The following is a 27,522-nucleotide window of genomic DNA, read 5'->3' on the forward strand; positions in this document are numbered from 1 at the left end:
TGTTGAAACCTGTCAAGGGCAATTACATATCACCACACAATAGGTCACTAGACTCACATAAAAATCATGCTTTGATTTAAATTGGAAAACAGAGCCAGACAACTAAAAAAGGGAACACACTGCATATACTAGGAAATAACAGTAAATATGTTCAGAATAAAACATACTGAAGAAAGCCCAATCCCACTTCTATTGTATTTTTTAAATCATAAAAATGGGCTTTATATGAGATTGGATAGTATCATTTTAGGGCTACAAGGGATCGTGAACATCAACTGCCTAAACTCATCCTTTTGCAGATGAAAAATTAAAACTTCAAAATGAGTCTTGTTCAAGGGCCAGGACCGGGACCAGAACTCAGGTCTCCCAAAAGACTTGCATTCAGTACTGGCTATTGATTAAGTACGTAGCATAGTGGAAATCTCAGTTTTTTTTTTTAACATTTTATCTATTTGAAAGAGAGAGACACGGCTGGAGATACAACATAAGCAGGGGAAGTGGGAAAGGGAGCCACGCCAAGCAGGGAGACGGATGCAGGGCTCCATCCCAGGACCCTGAGATCATGACCTGAGCCAAAGGCAGATGACCAAAGACTGAGTTACCCAGGTGCCCCTGGAAATCTCAGTTTTTAAAAAATCATCTACAACAAGCCAATTGAAAATTGGGCAAAGGACTTGAATACATATTCCTCCAAAGACAATATACAAATGGTGATAAGCACATGAAAAGACACTCAACCTCCTTAGTAATTAGGAAAATGCAAATCAAAACCACAAAGAGATACCACTTCACACATATTAGGGTGGGTATCACCAAAAAAAAAAAAAAAAAAAAAAAAAAAGGCAGTGGGGGAGAGTAATAAATATTGGTGAGGATATTATTAAATTAGAACCTAGCATGCCACTGGTGGGAATGGAAAATGGTGCAGCCACTGTGGAAAACGGTTTGACAATTTCTCCTCTAAGTTCAATGGAATTATCATAGGATCCACTGGTTCTACCTCTATGTATATTCCCTAAAGAAACCAAAGCAGGGTCCCCAACAACTCCGTGTGCACCAGTATTCACGGCACCATTATTCACTGCAGATAGAAACCTGAATGTCCACCAACAGGTGAATGAGTAAAGAAAAGGTCGCTACACATACAAGGGAATATTATTCAGTCCTAAAAAGGAAGGAAATTCTGGCACATGCTGCAACAGGGATCAACCTTGAAAACATCAGGCTAAGTAAAATAACCCAGATACAGAAGGACAAATACTGCATGATTCCACTTATATGAAGTACCACTAACAGGCGAATGCAGAGAGACAGAAAGTAGAACGAAGGTTGCCAGGAGCTGGGCGAGGGGAGAGAGGAATGGGAAATTACTGTTTAATGGGTATGGAGCACGTTTGAAATGATGACAAGTTCTGGAAATGGTTAGTGGTCAGGGCTGCCCATCACTGTGAATATACTCAATGCCACTGAAGTATATACTCGAATTTGGTTAAAATGGTAAGTTTTGTCTTATGTATATTTTACCACAACTTAAAAAAAAAAAAAAAGAAAGAAAGAAAAGATACAATTGAAAAAAAAATCAGCCACGTGAATTATGGACTGGGGGTCTCAGGAAAAGCAGCAATAAAATATTGCTGTGCTGATGGAATTAAGAACAGGCATTTCATTCAAGGAAAAAAAAAGTACCAAACAACTGAAAATTCCAAGTTTCCTGGGCAAGATGACCAAAACCTAAGGGGAAACTGTGTAAGAGGTTATACGCAGGTGAGGGCAAGGTCTTACTTGCTCTCTGGGGCTGTTTCTCAGGCCAAAAGTAAATGCTTTAAAAACATGATATACCTCGTTGTCCAGCTAGAGTTTTGGCCACAAAGAGACTTTTCTTTTTTCAACAACTTAAATAATATGTCAGACTCTCAATGCTTGGATAGTTTTCTCCTTTAAACTTGGCAAAAATGACCCTTCAAAAGGCATGTGGAAAGACATTTGGGTTAGAAATAACAAATCTGCAACCCTCCCAAGGTGCTATGTTTATTTGAACATGTGATGATGCTATGGTTCAAATAAACACACTCAGCTTTCTCTCCCTTCCCCGCGGCCATAGCACAGACACTCTGCAAATGAAAGTGTACGGTAGCAACGCTTAGTGTTGAAAAGTGGTTTCTATTATACGATCACTTCTGAGATGTGCAAAAAATGCCTCCCATGCTAAGCATTTTCCCACTTGTTATTTCTTCGGTTTCCAAAGAATCCTCATAAAAGCCAATCAAGCCCACGTGAGTCACCCAGAGACACCACAAATCATCTCAGTCCCTCACCCTTGGAAATCCAACATGACCATCAGGTATAAATTATCAAATGCGAATTTGGCCTCCGGGAGCCAATACGGGTACAAGAGGGCTAGAAGAACTAGCTGTCAGTTCGAGCCCCCACACCATCACCAAAAAAGTGCACTGTGACAGAACACTGATGGTTTTAGCTAGAGAACAATCTTGAGAATTAAGAGGGTGGGTTCTCCAGGGACCTGGACAAAACATTTGAGAAGGTCTGAGATACTGTCCAATAGGGAAAAGCAGCAATGCCTAGAGCACACTTCTCAGCTCAGCACTGTTAACACTGGGGACCAAATAATGCTTTGTTGTAGGGACAATCCTGTACTGGAGGGATGTTCAGGGGTACCCCTGGCATCTGCCGACTACATGCCAGGAGTAAACCCACCCCTCCTGCCCCCAGTATAGACAACTACTAATGTCCGACTCTGCCAAATGTCTCCTAGTGAGAAGTGGGGGACAAAACTTCCCCATGCTGAGAACCATTACCAATCTCGGCTCTCCCCTTTCCATCTGCATTTTGGGTGTGAACCAGAGACCGCAAGGGGACCGAGGGCACTGAGCATGCGCCCCTGGGGAAATGCCTGTTAGAGGCACGTGAAGAAAAAGGAAGGGGCCAGAGTGAGGGGAAGGAAATACAGTGGGATTGTGGGGACAGAAGGAGGGGAGGGTTTTAGCTCTGCTATCCCAGCTAATGAATTCATTTTACTTTATTTCTGTTTTATTTCCTATTAAGTCAATTCTCTAAGATGCTGTTGGTGCTCCCTCACATCATATTCACGAGTCAAAATCTCGGCACTGCAGGGGCCCCTGGGAAGCTCAGGTGTAACAAAGTGCAGGACAGAGATGATGTTATCAGAGATCCAGGATGATCGTTGCATAAAGAGTTTGGACAAGTTGGTGTCATTCGAGTATACCTTATCTTGAAGACTGTATTCTCAAGTCCTTTCAGAAGGCTTACTATTACTCACAACTGTAGAGCTTCATTGGAATAAGGATGGATCTGGGCAAATTTATCTCCCATGTCACTTCATCCAGAAAAACAATTCAAATTTATGTCCTATTACTAGTAGGCAAAGAGCATTGCCCTTGCATATCGTTGTGCATACTATAAAATGGAATGCTTCTAAGATTTTTATTTTCATTTATTTGAGAAAAAGAGAGAGAGCGAGCATGGCAGGGAGGGGCAGAGGGAGAGACAGAGAAAGTCTCAAGCAGACTCCACATAGTACAAAGCTTGACACAGGGCTCGATCCCACAATCCTGAATCAGAACCTGAGCCAAAACCAAGAGTCGGATGCTTAACCTCCATGAGGGGATTTGCACTGCATTCCAAAGCTGACAGAAGTCAGTAATAGTCATCTCACTGTGTGGGGTGCTGACTGCACTACAGAAACCAGCTTGCTGCCCTAGGGAGGGAAGGGGACCATCATCTGGAGAGCCTAATGCATATCCCTTGAAATTCAGGGGACATGATGAACAGAGAGACTTTCTGCAGAAAATTCTTAAGGCAGGAGACCAGCTAGAGCAGGCTGAACCGGAGGGGTAAAGAGAGAAGGCAGCCCTGCACACAGGCATTAGACGCTACCCTTTGTGACCCTGCCCAAGAGGATGTATGGCAGGTGAGGAAACGCCAGCTTTAAGGGAGAAAGGAAAGGAGGTAGGAATGTTGCAAAGGGTTAACATATTTTGATTATATAGCATTTAGAAATCATTTCCTAATATAGTGTCAGACTCAGTAAGTCTCGGTAAGTATCATTAAATAATGATAATGTATCTTTTTCAAATCATTTTTGTTATGAATTAATAACACCTTAGATCTTTGCTACTCTGTGGGTGGTATATGGTCCAGCAGGATCCCATCCCCAGGGGCTTGTTAGGAATGCAGAATCTCCTGAATTAGAATTAATTCTAATTCAGGAGAGTAATCTAATTCTCCTAAATTAGAACCTGCATTTTGCCAAGATTCGCAGTGATTCCTGACCATGGAAGGGTGACAGGCACTGGCTTAGACTACAGGTTCTCTATCAGAGCCATGTCTAACAATCGCCAGCATCGGTGGTTTTCACAATACACACATCCAAAACACACCCAGTCATTATGATTCAGGAGACGAGCCGGGTGGGTTGGGCATCTGTAGCTTTCAGTAATCCACAGGACCTTCTCCTGTAGAACCAGGACTGAGAACCACTGATTCAGAGGTTGGAAAAGGCAGACATTTGAAGTCAGGTTTCAGCCAGAGGTTCTAACTACTCTCCTACCTCCCTCACCCCCATAAACATTGTTATACAGGTGAATCCACTTCTCCTTCTAGAGGCTTTGTTAAGTCACCACCAACCTCTCACAGAACATACAGTTAGCTACACTTTCATCTCAGGACTGACGAGGAACCCCATTCAAAATGATCAAACAGAACCAAAATGGCACACCCAACGGAGACACACAAAGCAAGACAGGTTGAAAAGATACTGGACGCCTCCAGCTTGAACCCTTCCATGGCCTGGGATGTGTCAGTTTGACTCAGCACTGACTTGTCAGGGGGGCTTGTTATTTGTGAATGAAGATGAAAGGAACCATTCACAAGGCACCAGCAAATTGTTAGGGTTTCTTGTCTAGATTTTGTCTTGAGGGAAGAGAGAACAGGACCTGATTTAAATCAGACCCTGATTGAGCCGCTGTTATTGCTGCATACCCAAATATTCAAACTCAGCCACCACGGGAGCAGATCAAATTTCAAATAACCAGCTAAAACAGAACTCAAGCTCTTGAATCCCACCCTGATTTCTAGGATAGACTATTAGGCAAATTGGACACTATTCGTCCCTCGTGCAGTATGCTTCTAAGAGTTAATTTCCTTAAACGAGATCCCTCAGAATTCTGAAGATTTCAAGTGACTACCAGGTAAAAAGAAGAAATACTTTTGGCAGAAAACGGTCTATAATATGATGAAGTTTGACAGAGGGGAAATGATAATTACTGTATGAACAGCACACTGAGAAGGTCCTTTACCAAATAAGGTTATGGTTTCTGCAGTGAACGTGTTTCAATAAGAGGATATTTTCAGCCTGAAGAGTCAGCTTCTTTTTCAAAACGGGTATAATACAGAGTAAATTCTGTTTAATGCTAATTCATCTATTTACCAAGTACACAACTTTGGCATGATTTTTTTTTTCTTTTCCATACAACGTCATGGTTTTCTGGGCACATTACAGGACTCTCAGATGTTTCTAATTACCCTCTGTGTACACCCAATAAAACAGCTGGCTCAAAATGTTATTAATACCACAGGAAGATCCAGAGAGCTCATAAATCACCCTTTCTTCAGAAAGGGACAATGCAGTGGCAAGAAGTGACATATTCTAATCTTGCTAAATAAGGCTGGTTAAGAATGTTCCAGTGCACTTCCTAATTTGCCAGAAAGAAGGGCAGTGGTCTGCCTTCCTTACTGTAAAAAATCTTAATGTCAAGTTTCCCTTTCACCTTGTCTAGGGAAAATTAGATGAAAATCAGGTTGAGTTTTTGTACTAGGAAAGCTTAGAAACTCTTCATAATCCAGAACAAATTTTTATTGAATCTGATGGGCATCTGAAGTTTGGTCTCAGAGTGAAGAAATCTCTCATTACTGCCCAAAGTTTTCATTTTTCCCACCAAATCTTATAAAAGCCAACACTGCAGTCATGCCCGGTTTTGTTTTTTTTTTTGGGGGGGAGGGTAATTATTGCATGAGTCTAAATTCAAAATAATGGTGTTGAGCAGGAAACCATTCCCTTAAACCCTTACTCTTCCACAAAAGAGAAAATCAAGTTTCCTTTTTTTTTTTTTAAATCAAGTTTCAATAAGTGTATCGATGACAGCATTACATTACATTGGCAAAGAAAGGGCATCTGGCTCTTTTCATTTTATTTGTGATATAACTTTGGAGAGTAAATCTCAAACCTCCTAACTAGCTTTATCCTTCCCCATTTGGTAGTTATTTTATTTTCCTGGACTGCATAACTCAAAGATGACCGTGTGGCCGCCCTCAAAAACATTTTCATATCATCTGTGATGTGAGTTCCAGAAGGTTTTTCCAACAATACACAAATGCATTATTCCTCCACCACTTGGGGGGGAAAAATATATATATATATACACACACATACACACACACACACATATATATATACCTCGATACTAAAAGCTGATCTAAACGTTTGACTCTTGTCCAACAGATGCAAAATTAAGCCTAAAGTGTATGCCAGTAAGTGCTGCAGATATATACCGTATCTTATAAATATGAGTTCAGTATTTATGTTAAATCCAACTTCCTTAAATTTACTATAACCAGGGAGCCCAGAGGTGAATTACGCAATGACAGCAAAGTGAGTAGCACAAAGCAAGATCAAATGTTATAATCATACATCACTGGAGATTCCCCCATCTATGCATGATGATTGTTTATCCTCCTGATGGCAGCATTCAGTTCCAGAATGTGCTACACTGTTTCAATGCTCTCACTCTTGCTAGCAGGCTTTGCAATGGGCAAGAGCTTCCTGGGTCAGCCATGGGACCCCTCAAGGCGGAGCAGATCCAAGGCAGAGGGAACATGGTGCTATTCCACTGTTTCCACCATATGACAACGATACCCGGCATTACTCTGTATGCAGTCTAATCTGCCCAGAGCTAGCCTAAATGTGAGCAAGTATGGAACCTTCTGTGCACTAGGAGCAGAGGACCAAAGTGGAGGAGGAACAGAAACATCCGTGTGTGTGTGTGTGTGTGTGTGTGTGTGTGTGTGTGTGTGTGTGTTTTAAAAACGGGAGAGCAGGAAGGGGAGGGGCAGAAGGGGAGAGAGAGTCTTCAGCAGGCCCCACACCCAGTGCAGAGCCTGATGCAGGGCTCAATCTCACTCACACTCTGAGATCCCCACCCGAGCTGAAATCAAGAGCTGGACGCTTCACAGACTGAGCAACCCAGGTGCCCCAGTGTCTTTTTCGAAGACAGTGTGTCATCAGGATCAGTAAATGAAGGAACTATGGTCTCTGTTGTACAAAGGGAACATATCCTATCCAAATTCCAGAAGAGGTAAGCATACTGACCTGTATCACAGGACACAGAAGTCGTGAATTAAGAGAAGGACTGGTTATGTTTGGGAAAGACAAAGCTCTTCTTCTTCTTCTTCTTTTTTTTTTTTTTAAGATTTTATTTATTTATTTGACAGACAGAGATCACAAGTAGGCAGAGAGGCAGGCAGAGAGAGAGAGAGGAGGAAGCAGGCTCCCTGCTGAGCAGAGAGCCCAATGTGGGGCTCGATCCCAGGACCCTGGAATCATGACCTGAGCTGAAGGCAGAGGCTTTAACCTACTGAGCCACCCAGGTGCCCCGACAAAGCTCTTCTTGAACTCAACCCAAGGAATCCATATATGCTCTCGGTCTGCGCCTTCTCATAAGCCTCAGGGAACCACTGTACGAAGGTCAGGTCATTACTGGAGTCATTGTACTAGTTTGGAATCAGGTTAAATCACCAGCCCCGGGCTCCAGATTGATCAAGAGCACACCTGAGCTACAGCACCACTGCCAACTGACAAGGTGATCACTAGAAAGAGAAAAGGAAAGAGAAAAAGCAGCACACACAGAAGCATTTGACATAGAGCTTGAAGATGTTCCTTAAGAGATTGTGGGTATTTAGATGTCAGAATGGGGAGTGGGAGCAGCTAAAGGCATAGGAAGCTAACTGCCCTTGGCCATGAGCAAAAAGTACCCCACAGTCCAAGTGTTCAAAATGTAAACTCTAAACTCCACCCAAAGTGCTACAAAGGTGTCCTTTCTCATGCATCTTGAGTCACTGGAATGTGTTCTCTTCTGCATCCCCAAGCTCTATAAAGACTGCTCAGATGGCTATTGTACTGGGGTGATTTCAGCTGCCAGAGGATTTATGAGGAAGCTGTGTCGGATAAAATCTCTGCGTCCTAACAACAGGCACCCGCGTAGACAATTTGCTTTGTCAACCCAGAGGCCATAAGCATTCCTGAAGTAACTCAGCGTGCTAGCCCCAGGGAGACCAACAAAAAGCAGACAGGTCCCTGTCCCCAAGCAGGTTGAAATTTAGTGGAACACACAGGTATGACAACAAATGAGAGAAATGAGGCTTCTTGGCATGAGCGGCGTGGGGCCGACTCCCAACAGAGTGGTGAGGGCCTGCCCAGGTACGATGGCTGGGGACATGCAGCTGGCGGGCAGAGCCAGCCGTGTGAACAGAGGCATAGCAGCAACCTGTGGACCTTCAGTAACCCAGACCCTCACCTGGGTAGCAGAGATTAAGGCCATTAAAGCCAGGAAGCCAGGCAGCAGCTTCTCCTGGAAGACCCAGCACGCTAAGCTAAGTAGTCTGGTTTTGCGGAGATCAAGCCATGTGCTCAAGCCGAGTGAATAGGAAAGAATATACACTTTCAGACACCGTGTCACGGACTCCAAGGAATTCCGAAAGGTCATTTATTCTAGGCGAGCCAGCAGAACCCCATTAAGGAGTCCCAGTCAGCCTCATGATATAGGCCAGGCATGGCTTACAAGGAACGATCGATCACACATGCCTTTCTCACAGAGCTAGCAAACTGCTGAACCCCTTTACCTACGGTCGTTTCTTTTCTTTCTTTCTTCTTTTTAACTGTCCTGACTACAGACAAACTTTCATATACAACCACTCTGACGCCCCCCAACTTCTCAGTTTCAAAGATCTTCCTCCTCAACCAAAAGGACCTCATTTTCTCCTGCTTTGGGCTCTTAGCATCAACTCATGGCCTCTCCTTGGTCCAACGAACCCCAAGAATTGCCCTTCCATGTGGCCTTCCTCCACACTGGACCCTCCCTCTTAACACAAACACACACACGCACACGCACACACTCACACACACCTGCCCTCACAACCAGTTTTCTTTCCATTAAAAGCAAGCTCCATACCAAAATCACATGATCTGTCTTCTATAAAATATTGGAGAAAGAGGCAACACAGCTTCTTTGGTAATTCTTTCCTATATCGAAGACCCTATACTTTTTATTATAAATAACCAAGATTCCTTCGGCAATAATTCCAGGATCATTTTTACACCAAGAGACATGCTTGCATACACATCCTCTGTGTATAAGGCTCTTTATCTACAGATGTTATTAACAGGATTCCCTGATACAATGTGTGTGTGTGTGTGTGTGTATTCCTATATACAGATCGATAAAACCTAATCCAAGAGGGCGTATAGGACAAATTTGACTGAACGTTCCAAACATCAGCCCTCTAGAGATGAACTGCAATTTAAATTAAACAAATACAGCGACAGAGTTATATTACAGAGTTTGTGATATTCCCTCCCAGAGCTCACCACTCACTCCATTTACTCTCTGCTCAAACATCCTCTCACCAGAGAGCCCTTTGGGACAGGTCTAAAATCGCAATCTACTTTCCACCACCACTCCCAACTCTATCCCCCTCCCAAGTTTCTATTTCTTCATAGCAGTTATCATTGCTTGGCATATGCCCAATTTTCCTTATCTATAGTATATTGTGTTAGCACACATTTGACAGTAGTGTATACTCACACTATGGCTTGGGTTTTTTTATTTTTATTTTTTTTTTTAGATTTTATTTATTTATTTGACAGAGAGAGACACAGCGAGAGTGGAAACACAAACAGGGGGAGTGAGAGAGGGAGAAGCAGGTTCCCTGCCAAGCAAGGAGCCCAATGTGGGGCTCGATCCCAGGACCCAGGATCATGACTTGAGCAGAAGGCAGATGCCTAACGACAGAGCCATCCAGGTACCTCTAAGTTTTTAAATTTTTAATTGTGGTAAAATATAATACGTCTAACCTAAAATTTCCTATCTTAGCCATTTCTAACTGTACAGATCAGTAGTGTCAAGTCCATTCATACTGCCAAGTATTCAAGCTCCACAACTTTTTCATCTTGCAGAACTGAAGCTCTCTACCCATTAAACTGCACTTCCCTATTTTCCCCTTCCATCAGCCTCTGGGGACCACTATCCTCTCTCCCTCTATGAATCAATCCAGCTACCTAAGTAACTCATACATGTAGAATCCTATACCATTCGTTACTTTGTGACTGGCCCATTTCACTTAGCATAACACCATCAAGGTTCACTCACATCCTTCAGCCACACTGTATTTTTTTTAATGTTGGAGGGGCAAGTGTCTGTTCTGTTCATTGCTGTATTCCTATTGCGTCCCATCCTTGGCACACGATAGGTGCTCGATAAATATGTTAAATAAATTAATTTCCTAATAGCACCTCCACAGCTCAAATAGAATAAACAAGAAATTGCTTTACATTATAGCATTTATTCAGTATCAGAAAATATTTCGAGAAGATTCAATATATTTGTCAATAATTTCTTTGATAAGTTCTTAAACATTCCAAATTGCCCAAATGAAAAGCAGCCACTTTCTTTTAGTTTTGGATTAGATCCCGTGTTTAAAACATACACTCTATACAATGCATCAAGGGGCAAATATATGCACCCATTAATCAAAGAGTGATATGCTGGCATTTCACCGGTTTTTATGCTGGATACACATCAAGGGATCCACATGAAGACAACTGGCAGAGGACAAAAGACTCACCGAGGACAAAAGACTCACCGTCTGAACTGAGCTGTCAGACAAAAATCTCAAAGCTTCCCCCTCCCTGAGCAGGTATTGGGTTGCGGATAGCCTCAGTGAGAGAGAACTGGTCATCCCTCGTCACAAAGAGATCCTATGTAATGAGTGTAACAAAATGAACTGCTTCCCTGCCTCAAAAACACTTCGGGACGAAGCTGGTTTTGTGAGACATATGGGGAACATTCCCAGTGCAGAGCAGCAAGCCAACGTCTAAACTGTTAAAAGCAGCTAGAGGTTGTCAGCTATTATGAGTTGTTCAAAAGCTTATTTAACACTATTAAAACCCTAGTTTCCTGCTTTACAAAAAACAAAAACACACACACAAAAAAACCAAAAAACAAAACAAGAAAGCATCCCTTTTTTTTTTTCAAAATGATATATATCTCTGCCCCCTTTCAGAGAACTTTAGTAAGTTCTGAAGAAGTCCAGATTCCTAAGCTTGGAATTCAAGGTGCTCACCAGCCTTGCCCCTTCCTTCCCAGACTTGTCATGAACCACATCATTACCTTTGGAGCTTTCTACATTTAAGTGAAACTACTCCCACTTCTCAGAAACTACCTGTGCCTTCTTGTCTCCATGCCGAATTCTAACAGGTAAATTCTCCCCCATACATCAGCTTTACCTCCCTTCTCTCTATTTCCCATCCACCTACATTTTGAAACTTAACCAGTGTCTCAGGAACCACTGCCCCCAACAGTCTACAATCAGGCAACATGCATGTACCCAGCTCCCACTACGAGCCAACCTGGGTAGCAGCGGGGATAGCACTGTGAACTAAACAAGAATGTCACACGCCATTCCTTTTCTCTCAAAGTTTCTCTCCCTCAGCTGGATGTGGTATCTCCTTCTCCCGGCTCCTGCGAAACATCTTCTACCTTGATTTAGATTTATTTACACATACTCCTCATCTCCGCAAAGCAAAAGCTCTCAGGGGACAGCTTCATGATTTGTCTTGGAAAATCTAGTACTGTGTTTTATACATACTCGCTTGGCAACATGGAGAGCAGGAGGTATCTGGACTCGGGAACAGAAAACCTAAGTGAGAGTCACCTTTAATCAAACCACCGGGGCCTGGATATTCACATCCACAGAATATGAATACTGTAATTTACCTCTCTCAGAGGAAGTACGCATCAAATGAAGTAACATATGGGAACATACTTTTTAAATTATCCAATAATTTATATAATTATTCACTTGATGCTGATGGAAACTAAGTCCCCTGTAAGTCCTCAGAGAAAACAGCATCATATAAACCAAATGTGTTATTTTAGCTATCATGATTGCTTTTCACTGGTTCTACAAATAAGCTGTGCCATGGATAGTATTATTTTATTTCAAATATTCTAATTGTGACAACATGAATTCCTGTGTTCTTCTTATTAGGGGAACTTATGACTCTATAAACAACTTTAAAAATACCAGAAGGTCATCTTCGTTATATCCCTATGAGGGGAAGGAATCCATTAAAACAACAATGGTTAACCTGCCGGCCCACCCAACTGGGAATATGTTCCCATTTTTTAAAAAGACAAAGCTGGGGAGAGCAAAGAGGCAAAGCTCAGAATGTCACAAAAAAAGTTATTATCATTAGAAATCTGCTTGAAAGGAAATGCCATTTAATGTAAACATTCTGTTATATCATACTAATATCATGTTCATAAAAATGAATTTATTCTAGAATCTCAGAGTACTTCCCTTGGATATCATCGTCGCTCAGGCCTCACACTCAGTGCAAGTCATACTTTAGATTCTTCCAACTGAGGATGCCTGCCTGGCTCCGTCAAGGGGTTGATCTTAGGGCTGTGAGTTCAAGCCCCACTTTAAGTGTGGAGATTACTTAAAAATAAAATCTTGGGGCGCCTGGGTGGTTCAGTGGGTTAAGCCTCTGCCTTCGGCTCAGGTCTTATCTCGGGGTCCTAGGATTGAGCCCCGCATCAGGCTCTCTGCTCAGTGGGGAGCCTGCTTCCCTCTCTCTCTGCCTGCCTCTCTGCCTACTTGTGATCTGTCTCTCTCTGTCAAATAAATAAACAACATCTTAAAAAAAAATAAAATTTAAAAAAAATATATATATATTTTCCCAACTGAATATTCAAGAACAGAGACTCTGCTTAATAGTCATGAAAAATACACCTGCCTCTCATATCTAAACAACCCAGACTCACTATCATCATAGACCAGAACACCTACTACAGAAGAAGCACCCCCCCCAAAAAAAAAGGAAGAAATAAATATCACCCCTGTGTCTGCTGCAGAATCACCCTCTGTATACCCATTATTACCTGTTCTGTGTGATCAATGACCAGAGCCCAGGAGGATCTAAGGCCAGAATATGCCCAATGGCCATGATGAAGTCAAGACAGCAACCCAGGGCTTCTGGTCTCTGTTCTCTCTCAGACCACCCATCCTTCCCACAAAACCAACCCCATGAGGTCCTTCACCTGTGTCCCTCCTACACGTTGTGGTGTGACCCCAGGAAATTAAGTGAAGAGATGACCTAAGGAGATCTAAGTTCTGGTCCTAGGTAGCAGACTTGCTGTGTAACTAAGTCAAACTCACTTATACCACCCAAGTTTCCTTATCAAAAAAATGTTACTATTATGTGTCCCCACTTCCTTCAAAAAACAAACAAATAAACCTATAAACCGCCATGGAAATGTTCAAAATTATTTCTGTGTTCTGATTATCCAAATGGATTATTTAGTGAAGCTGCCTTGACTCTGAAGTCCACGTGGTTTTCCCAGTATTATGTTGACTCCTTGGAGCAGGGGTCGGCAAACCGCACCACTCAGGCCAAACCCGGCCCACCAAGGGTTTGGTACAGGGCCATGTCCAGGCTTGTACATATGGCTGCCTGCAAGGCCAACGCAGAGCTGAGGAGTTACACGTCGTGCAGTTTGTACTACAAAGTCTCAAGTATTTACTATCTGGCCCTTTACAGAAGAAGTCTGTCAGCCCCCCACATCTTATATACCAGAGGCCAAAGAGAGTAGCTAGCAAGTTATGATGAATTTTTAATTGTCCCCAAGCTGTTCTATTTTCCATATACATATCCTATTTGTCAAAAGATGCAATGTATTGTAAGCAAATACAAAAAGAGAAAAAAAAACAGGAAGTTGGAAAGTCACTTTTTCTGTAAGTAATCCAGCTATATTACACCAGCTAAGTCCACAAAGATACAGGTCTAAAAAATGAATTTCTAAAATTTTCTGTATCTCTGAAGAATCATAATCTGTAAGTCCTACAGAATCACCTTTCTTTAATTAAAAGAAATGTACAGCTTCTCCCTCAAATTATCTAACATTTGCATCTAAATAAAGAGAAGGGGAAAATCACTGAGGACATACATGAAGTATTTCCCAGGGTTACCAACGTGAAACTTTATTCCCGAGCCCTCTCTGTCTCTCTCTTTTAAACTACTCTGCCAATCCTTTTGTGGCAGAGTTGAGTTCTGGTTTTGAGATTTTTGTGTGTGTCAATAAGTTTGCTCCGTTTCATATTGTGACCAGGCTACATGTATCCTGTTCTCCTGTTCTTAAACATCTACTTAAATGCCAGACAGGAAAGTGTGCGGCGTGTTTTAACAAGTAGACTTCCTCTGTTTCTCAAAGCCTGCAAATATTTAGTTTCAGAATGAATACACTGTAAGCCAAAAAATTACCACCCATCCGATTACTTTGTCATTCCTACTGTAAAGATTTATGGAAAATGCGAGGAGGAGGAGAAAGAGGAGGGAGAGCCGATACTGTTGAGGGAGCTGGGAAACCCATGAGAGCAAGGAAGGCAATCAAGAAAAGTAAAAGTGGGAAAAAGTCATTAAGCCCATAACAACCTCCTAGGAACTGCCTTTTCTCTTCCCCTCATTGTCTACAGCCCTCCAGAAAATAATATTACTTGTTACTCATAAAAAATCCCAAGATTTTAAAGACAGACTGAATTTCAGAGGCCCCTAAATGTAAGCCGTTTGTTTTACGGATGAGACGAAACCGAGGTCCAGAAACAGTAAGTGTCACACCCTGTGGATTAGGTCGTTAGTGGCAGGACCGGGACCAGAGTCTAGATTCCCGATCTGTGGTTCAACACACTTCCCATGAGACTCGGCTCTCTGCCCTGAGAAGTGTAATGTGCCACTTGGCACCTACCAGCTACATTCTTTTTAAAATATGCCCAAATACCCTTATCGTAGCCAGGAAATTCACAATACCCTTTTAAATAGTATCTATGGGCACATGTTTTTTCCAAGTACAGACTATCTCGAATACTGCTTTGACTTCCGAAGGAGTGGGAGTCACAATAAAGCAAGAGAATAATCCAAGAGCTAATAAGGACTTCAGGCTGTGCCCTTGTATTTTGTCTTGATGATCATCAGTTTGAAAGAGACATCCTCTCTCCCGGCCCCCCCAAACACACACACTCAAGACTAAACAGCAATATTCCATAAAAAGACCAGATCTAGCCAGTGTTATTATCTGTCTGACATTTGGGTTATTCTTGTGAGTAGCTCATAATGTAATGTGGGTGTCTGTGATTATTTGAGTACACATGGCAAACCATAATTGGTCAAAAAATAATAAAAGACATTTTTCCGTGACAAAAATACCGTATTGCATGACAACATGGCAGTGTGACAGCACTCAGCGGACCACAATGCTCTCTCCCTTTACGAAGAAGTAAAAACAACACAAAAATTCTTAAAGTAAAAAGCTTTCTTTTCAGTAACCTCCACAGTCCATATTTAAATTAGTTATGAGAGATTCAAAGGTCCTGAGTGCTGACAGTAAGCCACTTGCATTTTTCCTCTGAATCCCTGTCATATATCAATTTATAATTCAGCCCTCTGATACAGAGCAGCAACGTGGCGCAAGACGCAAGTCCGTATTCCTTCCTACAACTGGAATACAGTTTTTGACAATTTTTTTTTAGAACACGACTATTCATCCAGTAAAAACTTCAACTCCATCACCACTATCCACATCTTGTAACATGAGTCAGATCTAATGCAAACTCTCCTTATGACCGAGCAGATAAAAATCTGAAGCCGATCGGGGCAAGTCGTGTGCGAGGGTCTTCATCTAAAACCGACCCCCTTCTGTCCTATTGCTACCTCCCATCACCGCGGGCTGCGTAAGTGCTAGGCAAGAAGGGGCAACGTGCTAGCTGCCACTGCTCTCAGAAGCCAAAAAGCAGGTTAAAAATTATTCCGAAAGTCATTTACAGGAGCTCACGCAAGAAGCACATTCGGACTCCCAGACAGAAACCCATCCGAGCAGAGAGCCGTGGGAGCGGAGGGGGCTGTCTAAAGGCTTCGATCTCATAAACCTCTCTTGAGTAAGGACAGTCAGGGACCGTGGAGGAACTCACCCACTCGGAAGTTCGTGGCCGTCAGGGTGTCGGCAGCGTGACCATTCTCACTAATGAGAGTGGTGGTGTTCCCCTTCTCACAGCTGTTCTGACAGCTGCCCTTGGTGCAGGTCACTTTACAGATGCTCGGAGTAAAGACCACCTTGATGCGGCCAGTGTGGTTACTCACTAGGAGCGGAGGCAGGGAGAAAAAGAACAACAAACACATCAGCTTAGTATCCATGAACGTGCCTTGGAAGGTTTAAAAAAAAAAGGGGGGGGGGGAGAAAAAGAAAGGAGAGGAGAGGGGGAACGGGAGAGCCCACAACCCGACAGGTTTAAGGAAAGAGGGAAGCCTTTAGTGCTCGCTGCTCTGTATCCAGTGGTGTCTCTGAAACAGGAGTAGGAAGCTTAGCAAACAGAACTCTGGGATGCACTCCAAAACCACATTTGAAGTCGAGTCACTGGAGTGGGATTACTAACCACAATGCTGCACTTTATTCACGGGCAGACAAAGAGCAACACGGAGGGCACGACACGAAAGAGCCAACCCTGACAGGCACATGTAATGCAAAGAGGTTGGCCGTGTACCTCACGGTGAATAAACTCTTGTGTCCTCAGCTTGCATACTTTCCCTGTTTCTCCACTTCTTAAGTCACTATTTGCAGTCCGACCCCTGGAAATGTTTTAGGCATGCGGCATGTCTGAAAACATCTGTCTCAAATCTCCTGGCACTCTTAGCTGAAGTGATCAAATCCTGGGAGGCAGCTGTGGGAGCCCATTTCTTTTTCACAACTCTGGGGCGTTATTTCTCCATCTTAATTCATGCAACCTGTATTTTGTTGTACTGTAAACGGGGTCCGCCTAAGGGAGAGGGAGGCCAGGTCACGAGGCCCAAGGGCTGCCTCTGCTCCAGGACCATGCGGCAGACAGTCCGCCTCAGGCAGGTATTTCCTGCTTTCTCATGGCCCTCTCCTCAAAACCAAATGCTGTGACCTGACTGCGCAGCAGAGGCAGCAGAGTATCAGGAAAAGGGCACTGATCTCAAAGTCAGACTCTGGTCTGGTTCATAATCCTGGCGCAGCTGTGGTGTGACTTTGGACATGTCATTTCACCACTTCTATAAAACGTGAAAGAATCACAGCTGTTGTTTTCTAGCTAGTTCTAACTTTCAACGTCTCTATCAGGAGTCAGCAAACTGTGGCCCTGGGATCTAATCTGGCCCACTGCTGGCATTTATAAATAAAGTTTTATTAGAACACAGCCACGTTCCTCCTTTACATGTTCTCTACGGCTGCTTTCGTGCGGCCATAGCAGAGATGCACAGAGAATGTATGCGCTCACCCAGAACTGCCATTCATGGCCAAGTCCCAGTCTAGGCTCCATAGCAAAGTGCAGTAAGAAACTCTAGTCTGACTTCTACAGCTGTGATGTGCCCCCATCCAGGTCCTTCCTCTTTCCAGGAGCCTAAGGCAGAAAGCAAAGACGATAGCAGAAGCTGGAGACGGATTATTCATCTGTGAGACTAAGGGTGGTCGGAAGTAGAGCCTATCCTATTGTCACTGTGTTACTTTAGTGGCCAAAGGGGAGACTAGCTCTGGGTCAGCCTTTCTGCGGCCACCCTCTGCCTACCAAAAGCAATTCTGCCTCTGTATATACTCCTTTGGTCTGACCAAGGTTATATTTTTAGGAAGTCATCTAAGAGGCCTCTATAAGCCCTCAACAAAATAAACTATGGTCAGAACTGAGCTTGAAAACCAAAAACCTTATCAACAACAACAACAACAACAAAAATTAGAATTTCAAAGCTGGAACTGGGGCTCAAAGGTCGTATGACACAACCTTTATTTAAACATCTCTGGTGACAGGGAGCTCATTACCCACTAAGACAGCACGTTCTGGTTCTAAGCTGTTCCTACCTTCTGGAGCTCAAGCGTGGCAGTTGCGTCCATTCATCCTGACCTCACTCCCCGTGGTCTCCCAATCTAACAATTGGAGCTCATGCTCCACATGAGCGCCCTTCAACTACTCAAAGAGAACTACCAAGTAAGCAAAGAAAGCTCAAGTTAGCAGGATCTTGAACAGATCAGCTTGGGTTGGCCCACTCACTTAACACAAGAAAACGATTCTTCCAGAAGAAAAAGAGCCTCAGTTCTTTTCAAATGTTTTTCCAAGATGATTTCCCATTCCCATTCAGCGGTTCTAACGCAAGAGATCAGGACACCTAGTGTGAAGTGGGGAGATAGTCTAGGGGCCTGACCAGATCTTCCAGCACCTTACAAAATGGCATCTGGAAACTTTTCCCATAATGAGCCAAATAGTAAATATTTCAAGGTTGTAGGCCTGATGGACTCCGTTGGCAACTATTCAACTCTATTGTGGCAGCAGGAAAGCCGACTGTCAAAAACATCACGTAAATGCATGGTGGTAGCTGTATTCCAATAAAACTTTATTTAAAGAAACAATTTGTGAACCACTGTTTTGAATGCTTATGCAGTATTTAAAATGTTTGCGTGTAACCAGAACTTTAAAGAACTACAACAGAATGTTAATTCCACAATCAGGAAAAATTCATGCAGCTCGACTTATTTTTTATTTATTTATTTTTTTACAGTAGCACACACACTCACACGCAGGCACACACAGCCCAGCTCATGCTGAAAACTGTCAGACCATGCTTACAAATACCTTGAGAAAACTTTGTGTATCTAAGTGTGTGGAGCCCATTTAAAAAAAAGAGAGAGAGAGAGACAACATCATCCCACTTCAAAAGAATAAAAACTTCTATTTTTTCTGGCTCTTGGTACAATAATGAAATTAGAAATGGTGTGCCAACTATTTTGTCTTCTCTGGCATTAACTCGTGGCACCAGCAGCTGCCATGCAGATGCTCAGACCGTCACCTAAATTATGCTCACTTAGGCGAAGAGAGACATCCAAAGAAAGCAAGCACTTAATCATTATTCCCATTTCACCTCTCGGCTACAGTAGTCACTTTATAGGCACTTGAGATTCTCCGGGCCTATTGTTTTTAAAAACTTATTCTATTTCTTTGCCAAAAAAAATTTTTTTGGCCTGGAATCATTTGGATTTTCAAATGGCAGAAACAGTTTCATATGACTTAATTCTGATTTTTACAATGTTCACATCGTCTTGGAAGAAGACACATTTCATTTTATATTTCCCTTTGTGTTTTACTAACTTTCTGCTGTAAAGTAGTCTACTTCTAAGTAGAAGTACTTAGAAGCAGACATGTAATCTCAGCGGGTCCTCTTGTCTTCACAAAGCACTGATTTATTTCTTCATTATAATTAGCTTTTGTTTTCCACATCAATCTCACAATCAGTATTGAAAAACTCGCAACTTCTTTTGACATTAGATGGTCATTTGTAGTTCTCACAGGATCTCCAAAAATATTAAATGAGTTAGAAAATACACTCTCCTATCCCCTTGTAAAATCACTTCTATGTTTCTACTAGGGTATCATGTAGAGTTTGACTTTCAAAGTACCCAAGAGTAAGGTAAACTGCTCTGAGTTTCAAATTCCTCACATGTGACAAGCTCAAGACAATACCACTCGTCTGTTAAGAGTTTACAGGGAATTCACCAACAGAGGTAGTCAACTTTCCTCTAGAGACTCCTTGGTCTGTAATCTTCCTCAAATGCTTGGAATAAACTAAACTCAAGAACCCCACATGCCTGCATACATGTATGCATAAAGTGTAGAATACATGAAGTGACCCCAAGAAGACTGTCGAACCCCATGGAGATCATGGATTCGCCGGATGCTGGCAGCCATTCTGGTCTAAGGCCTTGTTTCACCAGAGAGGAGACCGAAGCCCATGGTGAAATCAGCGGTCAAAGACCATCCCTGGAGCGCTAATAGCTGATTAAGAATTATAAAACTGGGGGAGCGCCTGGGTGGCTCAGTCAGTTAAGCATCTGCCTTCGGCTCAGGTCATGATCCCAGGGTTCTAGGATCAAGTCCCAGGTCGGGCTCTCTGCTCAGCAGGGAGCCTGCTTCTCCCTCTGCCTCTCCCCCAGCGCCCCTCACTCCCGTCCTGGCTTGTGCTCTCTCTCTCACTCACTCTTCCTCTCTCTCAAATAAATAAATAAAATCTTAAAGAAGAAAAGAATTACAAATCTGGAAAGCAAAAGTCAGGCCAGTTAGGACTTAACAGGGAAAACTCTTGCCAGAGCCTTCATGCTTGGTCCCTCTGATGAAAAGAATGTAATTTTTAGATCCCCGCAGGTAAATAAGCCCCAGAAATCTTAAGCAAGTGTTTTCAAACCTGGCATTTTAGAGGCCTTGGCTAGAAACATAGATTGCCTGGAGCCATGTAGCACCTCCATCGGGCCTCCTAGTCAGTCAGTCAGTCAAGATACTCAGGAGTCAACATCCTGTCTAAAGGTCCTGCCAGACCCTGCACAAAGTTAAATCTCCAAGAAGAGGCACTGGCACATGGTTTAAAACAAACCACAGACATTCAGAGCATATGGTGAACGGGATGGAAGTGAAGCCGATATCCTCCCAACAGGAAAAGCTTTCACTTCTGCATCCCGATCACTAATGATGGCGAAAAACTCAAAAATGTGAAAATTGTTCTTGACAAACAGACTTCAGTCTAGAAAAGTGCCCAGCTGCCATCTTTCCATCACTGGCCTAGGATGGGACCAAAAGCAAAGGCAGCCAAAGAAATAAACAGAACAAGTTCAAGACTCATGTCAGATGTCATGCACACAGTCTCCTCCACATCCACACAGAAGGCTGTGATAGCCCATCAGCCTTCATCCAACTGGAACAACAGGGACCAAGGCACACAGGAAGTGTCCTCGGCAAAGGAGAAGCACCCCCTCTGTGGTTAAAAGCCGTCACCCTGCCCATTAACGGAGGCTGCTTAAAGAGACTTCAGAGCTCAATCAATACACAGGTCCCATGTGAGAAAAGGAGCTAAGAGCTCACTCTTCTGCTGCAGTCCATTGCTTGCCCAAAGGCCAAGAATTCTTTGAAGGACAAATCATCAAAGTATTAAATAATGCTTAGAATAACAGGAGTTCATTGTTCTGCTCTCCAGGCTTGCTTAACTCCTCATGGACTATTAAAATAATTGCCACAGAATACTGTGTTCCTCGAGAAAGGTGCTGTGCAAACAAACTAGTATCCGATCTATTACTTCATCGGGTGGCTCTAGTCCTGGAACAGATTTCTAGTTGTCATGGTAGCACCTCCTCAGATGAGACTCTAGGACTTACATTCCAGGACCATCTCTTGAGGTTTTTTCCAGGTAGATACGACTAAATGAAGAAGTAGAGGAAGAACTACATGCTACCCAGTTGATATGATACACTTTAAAAGAAAGACCATGTGAGTTTCCTCTGCCCCTCAATTCTCCATTAATATCCACTCAAGGCAACTAGGTCAATTACTTATCTCTCTCACAACTCCATACAAGATTTCCTTTCCTTTTTATACTTTCAAGGAGATGAACTCTTCATCTTCACCTTTCTGTGTGTCCGTTAAATCATTTAATGTAAGAATAAGTTTCTGGATATATTCTGAGTTCCTTATAAAATTGGCTACCATGCATCAAGAAAACAGGCATCAACAGTACACCATGTTTGAAAATGTAAATACAGTCCCCAAAATAGCCAGTTGGGCAGAAATGCAGCAGCGACCTAGTCACACACTCTCTTGTATGAACTCACTCCCTAATTCACTAAGAAAATAAAAGCTCTAATGACCCAGGCCTACCAACTTGCCTGGATCTGTACCTGTCCTGCCTTCCCCCTGATGAAGGATGGGGTTCTAGCTAAAGCCAACCTCCCCCTACTGTCCCCTCCCCAGCTAAAGTAATGGATCCCTCCCTCTCTTACAGACTCAAAGACTTGCTCTCTTCTCATCTGTGTTCTCATGCAAACACGTTGCACTCTTGCCCAAATATCAAGAACAGCATTTCCTATTGTCTCCATTCCTCTCTAGTGCAAGTGATGCTCTATTTCTCTGCTCTCCTTACAGCAAAGCTCTTCAAAAGACTGCTCTACTGACTGTCTCCACTGCTTCCCCAACTATTCTCTCTGGAACTTGCTGCACTTAAGCTGTTGCTGTCCATACTTCACCAGAACTGCCCTTGTGAAGGTCACCAGGGTCTCCACATTGCCAAATTCAATGGCAAATTCTCTGGGTCCTTCTTCCTCCAACATTCAGCCTCTCTGACACACAAGGACACAGCTTCACGATACACTTTCTCCGCCAGTCTCCTAAGTGACTCTACTCTTTCATGGTTCTCTCCTACCCTGCTGGCCAGTGCTCCTCATGACCCTCTCTGGGTGACAGCCCCAGAGCTCAGTCTCTGTGGCCTTCTCTTTTCTAAAAAGACTTCCTAGATGAGATCATCCTGTTCTATCTCATGGATTTAAACAGTATCTATGAACTTATATATAGAAAATGTTAAACTCTAGCCTGGACCACCTCTACCTTAAATGTGTGTGCAACCAAGCAACCAATGGTCCAACCGTTGATGGGTCTTTTCTAAGTAAATATCTAACACCTAACAGACACCCCAAACAACATGTATTCAGAATTAAGCTTTGATTCCTTCCTGTACCCACACGCAAACTTGCCCCTCTTCAAGCCTTCCCCCATCTCAGAAAATGGCAACTTCTTGATTGGTGTCCATCTGAGACTCAAAACAATAGCAAATCCTGTTAACTGTCTTTCTAGAAGGTAACACCTTCTTACTACTTCCATGATGAACGCTCTGGTACAATCCATCGTCATCTTTGGTCTGGATTATGTCAGCAGTCTCCTAAACCAGACTCCCTGCTTTTAACTTTGCCCTCCTCCAATTTACCCTCCTCACAGCACTCAGGCTATCTATTCTAATTTGTCTGTGACATCGTAGGGCTCCTCCTTTCTGGGACTTCCCTTCTCTATCAGATCACAAGCCAAAGATCTCACAATGGCATCCACAGCGGCAACATCTGACCTCATCTCCCACAGCCTTCCTCAACCCATTCACTCTGGCTTCCTTGTTAGGATGGGCGTGCTTCCGTCCTAGGCCCTTGCACCTGCCACTCCCTCCACCTAGAATGTTCTCCCTCTGCCATACACGGCTTCCTCCCTCACTTCCTTCAAGACTTCTCCAGAATGTCAATTCATCAAGAGGCCTTTCCTAATGACCTTCATAAAACTGCAACAGCCCCACACATCACCTATCCACCATACCTTGCCCTACATTTCCTATTTACTATAAACATACTTTATATATGTCTTTGATTATCATCCTAAAAGGCAAACTCCATGATAGCAGGAATACATCTGGTCGCTATTATATGCCCAACATGTTTCTCATAGTAAGTGTTCAAGAACAATAAGTGAATGAACAAACTTCACTAAAAGAAATTAAATAAATAATATTTATCTATGGATTAAGTGACAGTAGTGTTAAAATAGTAAAGAATACTCCTATTAAGCCTTTAGCTCTAAAACATACTTGCTGTAAGCTGTACTTGTCAAAGAGAAATGTTGTAACCATAAAAGTTTCAAATCAAGTGAAAACACAGTTGTTATTCAGGAAACCCTGCAGTCATTACAAAACACAGTTTTCCCAAAAATCATTAAAACATTACCCAAAAATGGCCAATGACATAAAAAAGTGAAAATCAAACATGCCAATGAGAGAATAGCTGAATAAACAGGAAACAGAAATTTCTCACTTTTTCAAAAGAAAAACAATTATTTGCTCCCAAAGTTTCACAACATATTATGCAGAAATCAAACTGACACATGATAGAAACCTCCTTTAATTTTGTCAGTAAGAGTTATGATCATGTGTAAGGAGTTTTAAAACCCATTTTTTATTTACTAAGTATCTATCCCCTTTGTCAAAGAACTAGGAAATTGAGAACATCCCTACTGAGATTCCGTGAGCCTATTATGAATTGCTACTGGACCATAAAACCCACCCATAACCCACCCATGTTGGGAGGTAGCTGGGTGCTCAGTCAGTTAAGCATTGGACTCTTGGTTTTGCCTCAGGTCATGATCTCAGGGTCATGAGATCAAGTCGCATGTCAGGGCTCAGCACCAAGTCTGCGTGAGATGCTCTTCCTCTCCTTCCCCATCTGTCCCTCCCCCTGCTCACGCACCTGCGCGCACACTCTCTCTTAAAAACAAACAAATAAATAAAATCTTATGAAATACATGTTGGTTCCCAGCACAGGGAGACTGGCCAAGAGATTAGCCAGAGATTCACCAATGAAGACAGTAGATTTCGTCCCAAATTTCCACATATTTCAGGAGTCAGTTGTAATTTCCTATTTCACTCAGTCTTTGTTTTACCTTGACTCAAGGCATAAAATCTTAGATTGTCATCTATTACCTGCCACATTTTCTCAGCCTTCAATCTTACCCTGCCAACCAGACCCTACCACCCCAGGAGGACTCTAAGCCACACACCTTGAGACCATAGGATTTGTTTTCATCCTTCCTTCTCCTACGTGGGGTTACTCCTCTTTAAATACCAATCATAAGTTCTCTTCTCTACAAATAATTGTTAAAAGATCCTATCTTTATCTCTGGAGCAAAATCAAGTGTGTTTGAAGGTGTAATAGATTTTACAATCAGAAGACTTAACTTTTCCCCAACAAGTTGCTCACCTGGGAGGATCTGGTCCGGTGTTTGCAGAAAGAAATACAGTCGGTATGAAAAGTGGAAAACTAGTAAAACAAACCGATGGCTTTTTGGCATTTTCATATTCTGACTTGTTTTGTAAAATACTTTCTTTAACATCTCCTGAAGGGATTCAACCCTCCAGGCATATCTCAGCTGACAGACAAGAACACCCTGGAAAGTTCAGGACAGGCTCTGGACTGCAGTCCAGGGAAAGAGGGGACAACACTCTAAGGCACATCAGCCCTGGCGTCCTGTAACTGCCCCAGGCTGCTTCACAGGGGCTCCTTGGATGTAATTTTTAAAACTCTCCTGTCTAGAACATATCTGGAAATCTCTGCTCCTAATCTTGAATACCAGAGAACCTACTATTCCCAATCTGTCCAGAAGTGGTGGTGGCATTTGAAATGCTGTGATACATCCCCTCAGTCAGGTCAGCATCCAACTCTTGGTTTCAGCTTAGGTCATGATCTCATGGGTCATGAGACCGAGCCCCACGTCAGGGCTCCCCACTCAGCAGGGAGATTGTAGATTATCTCCCTCTGCCCCTCTCCCCACTCATGCTCTTACACTCTCTCTCTCAAATAAGTAAATCTTCAAAAAAAAAAAAAAAAAAAGGAGTGAGAGAGAGAGGGAGGAACACACCCCCAAGGTGACAAGACTTAACTCAGTAGATAACAGAAAACAGAGCAAAAAACAAAGGGGGACAGGAGGGACTCACTGCACCCATGTTCTCAATTCTGAAGTGAGAATGTAATCCACCACCTGGACCTAGAATCCTGACAATTATGGGAAACATACTTGGGGAGGGTTGAGTGAGTTTGTCCAGGGAGCTGGTTTTTGCGGGGGGGGGGGGGGGGGGGGGGGGTTGTTTTTTTTTTTTCTTGGCATCAACATTCAAGATGCAACTCCCTCTGAGAGTCTGTCTCCCAAGGGAGAAATACCATTTAAAAGGTGCATTTTTCGGGGTGCCTGGGTGGCTCGGTGGGTTAAAGCCTCTGCCTTCGGATCAGGTCTCTGCTCAGCAGGGAGCCTGCTTCCCCCTCTCTCTCTCTGCCTGCCTCTCTGCCTATTTGTGATCTCTGTCTGTCAAATAAATAAATAAAATCTTAAAAAAAATAAAAGATGCATTTTTCATGTGAAAATCTCTACCTCCCTTAAAAAACCCACACTGGTCTTCGCAGCAACACAACTAGAGATCTCACAAACAGCCCTGGGAGGTCAGGCTTCCTACAACCAGTTAAGAGAGGACTTCGAGGCTGTCCCTGAACCCAGAGAACAAGGTGCAGAGCAATGAATACTTAGGTGTCTTCTAGTTCTAGTCCTCACACAATCTGGCTAGTTTGCACAGTCTCCTTACAGAAAGCATGGGTTAGATATGCTTCACATGATTTGAATTTTCTGTGCCTTAATTTTGGAACAGAATTTGGTTTTATTTATCCTCACATTTGTTGTTTTTCCAAAGAGAAATAAATGGAGGCATTTGTTATCAGTCTATCACTCATCATTTCCATAAATAACATCTGTTTGTTTGTATGTGGAGAAGCAAGTCTGACTCAAAGGCAGAAAATCTACTGGGCTATTTGTTTACCAAGGAACAAATTTCATGACTTATCACAGGCTTGATTAAGTGGGGGCCACTTTTCCTGAGGGTCCCAGATTATATCTACCATACGCTTTGAGAATTAGGATTCCATTGAATTTACATACTGGTTATGAGAAATATCTTTGACAAATATTTCTGACAACATCAAACTCCTTAAAAGAAAGTTGAGATCCTTTCCCATCTGACAGAATCTGGCCTCACATCCTGCAGCATTCCACACAGAGCCTGGGCATTAGCTGAACCCAACTGCCCCACGGTCCTCGCTCATAGGTCTACTTCCTTCACGTGCACTTTTCTCCCCCTAGAAAACCACCTTTCATCCTTTGGAACCAACCCACTTATCCCCTCCCTATACAATGTTCAGCAACCTAGGCATGCCAGTTTGGACAATGCAGCTCTCATTTTCCCCTGGCTTTTAGCACATAAGTCTATTTATGTCTATTTTCCTACTTTATCAATCTTCCTTTGGCCTCAGTCAAGCCCAAGAAAACAGTTTTTATTCTTATTCTCCTCAATTTGTAACAAATAACCCACCTGGTGGTTTTCCTTCTTTGGGAACAACAGAAGATTATGTGGTGGGAGGGGAGTGCCATAGGAAAGAATGCAGGGGTAGGAAATGAAAAGAAGTGAATGGAAGGTATTATGAGCCCAAGAGAGGAATACACAGGCATTCAACTGTCTCCTGCAAGGGCAAAGAAGCAACTTTTACTCTAACTAGTAACTGGAAGTCACAAAACTTGAAAGGAGTTGAAAGCAATCAGGGCACCATTGCCTTCGTAAGGGGGCATGGAAACTTTCCTCCTACACTACAAGCAGACACAAAGAAGAAAATGAATTATCATACTTCACAAAATTTAAATGCTACCTAAAGAAACAACTCAAAAGATAGGGCAGAGAGTCTGGAAACCAAAACTTCCTGTGTCCTGTTGAGA

General features: G+C 42.9%; 1 protein-coding gene across 3 annotated transcripts in view; it reads right to left on the reverse strand.

The window, feature by feature from the left end:
• LOC111158428 (latent transforming growth factor beta binding protein 1) overlaps positions 1-27,522 on the reverse strand; it is a 415,776-nt gene that overhangs the window by 233,825 nt on the left and 154,429 nt on the right. The window contains exon 5 of one of the 3 annotated variants that reach the window (XM_022520435.1): positions 16,336-16,503. In XM_022520435.1, coding sequence (XP_022376143.1) covers positions 16,336-16,503 — 168 coding nt within the window. Of the gene's footprint in view, positions 1-16,335; positions 16,571-27,522 lie in introns of those variants that run through there. The other 2 variants (XM_022520437.1, XM_022520436.1) reach the window with 2 other exon arrangements.

Source organism: Enhydra lutris, unplaced genomic scaffold (assembly GCF_002288905.1).
Source record: "Enhydra lutris kenyoni isolate GAN:26980312 unplaced genomic scaffold, ASM228890v2 scaffoldscaffold59, whole genome shotgun sequence".
Taxonomy (NCBI): Eukaryota; Metazoa; Chordata; class Mammalia; order Carnivora; family Mustelidae; genus Enhydra; species Enhydra lutris.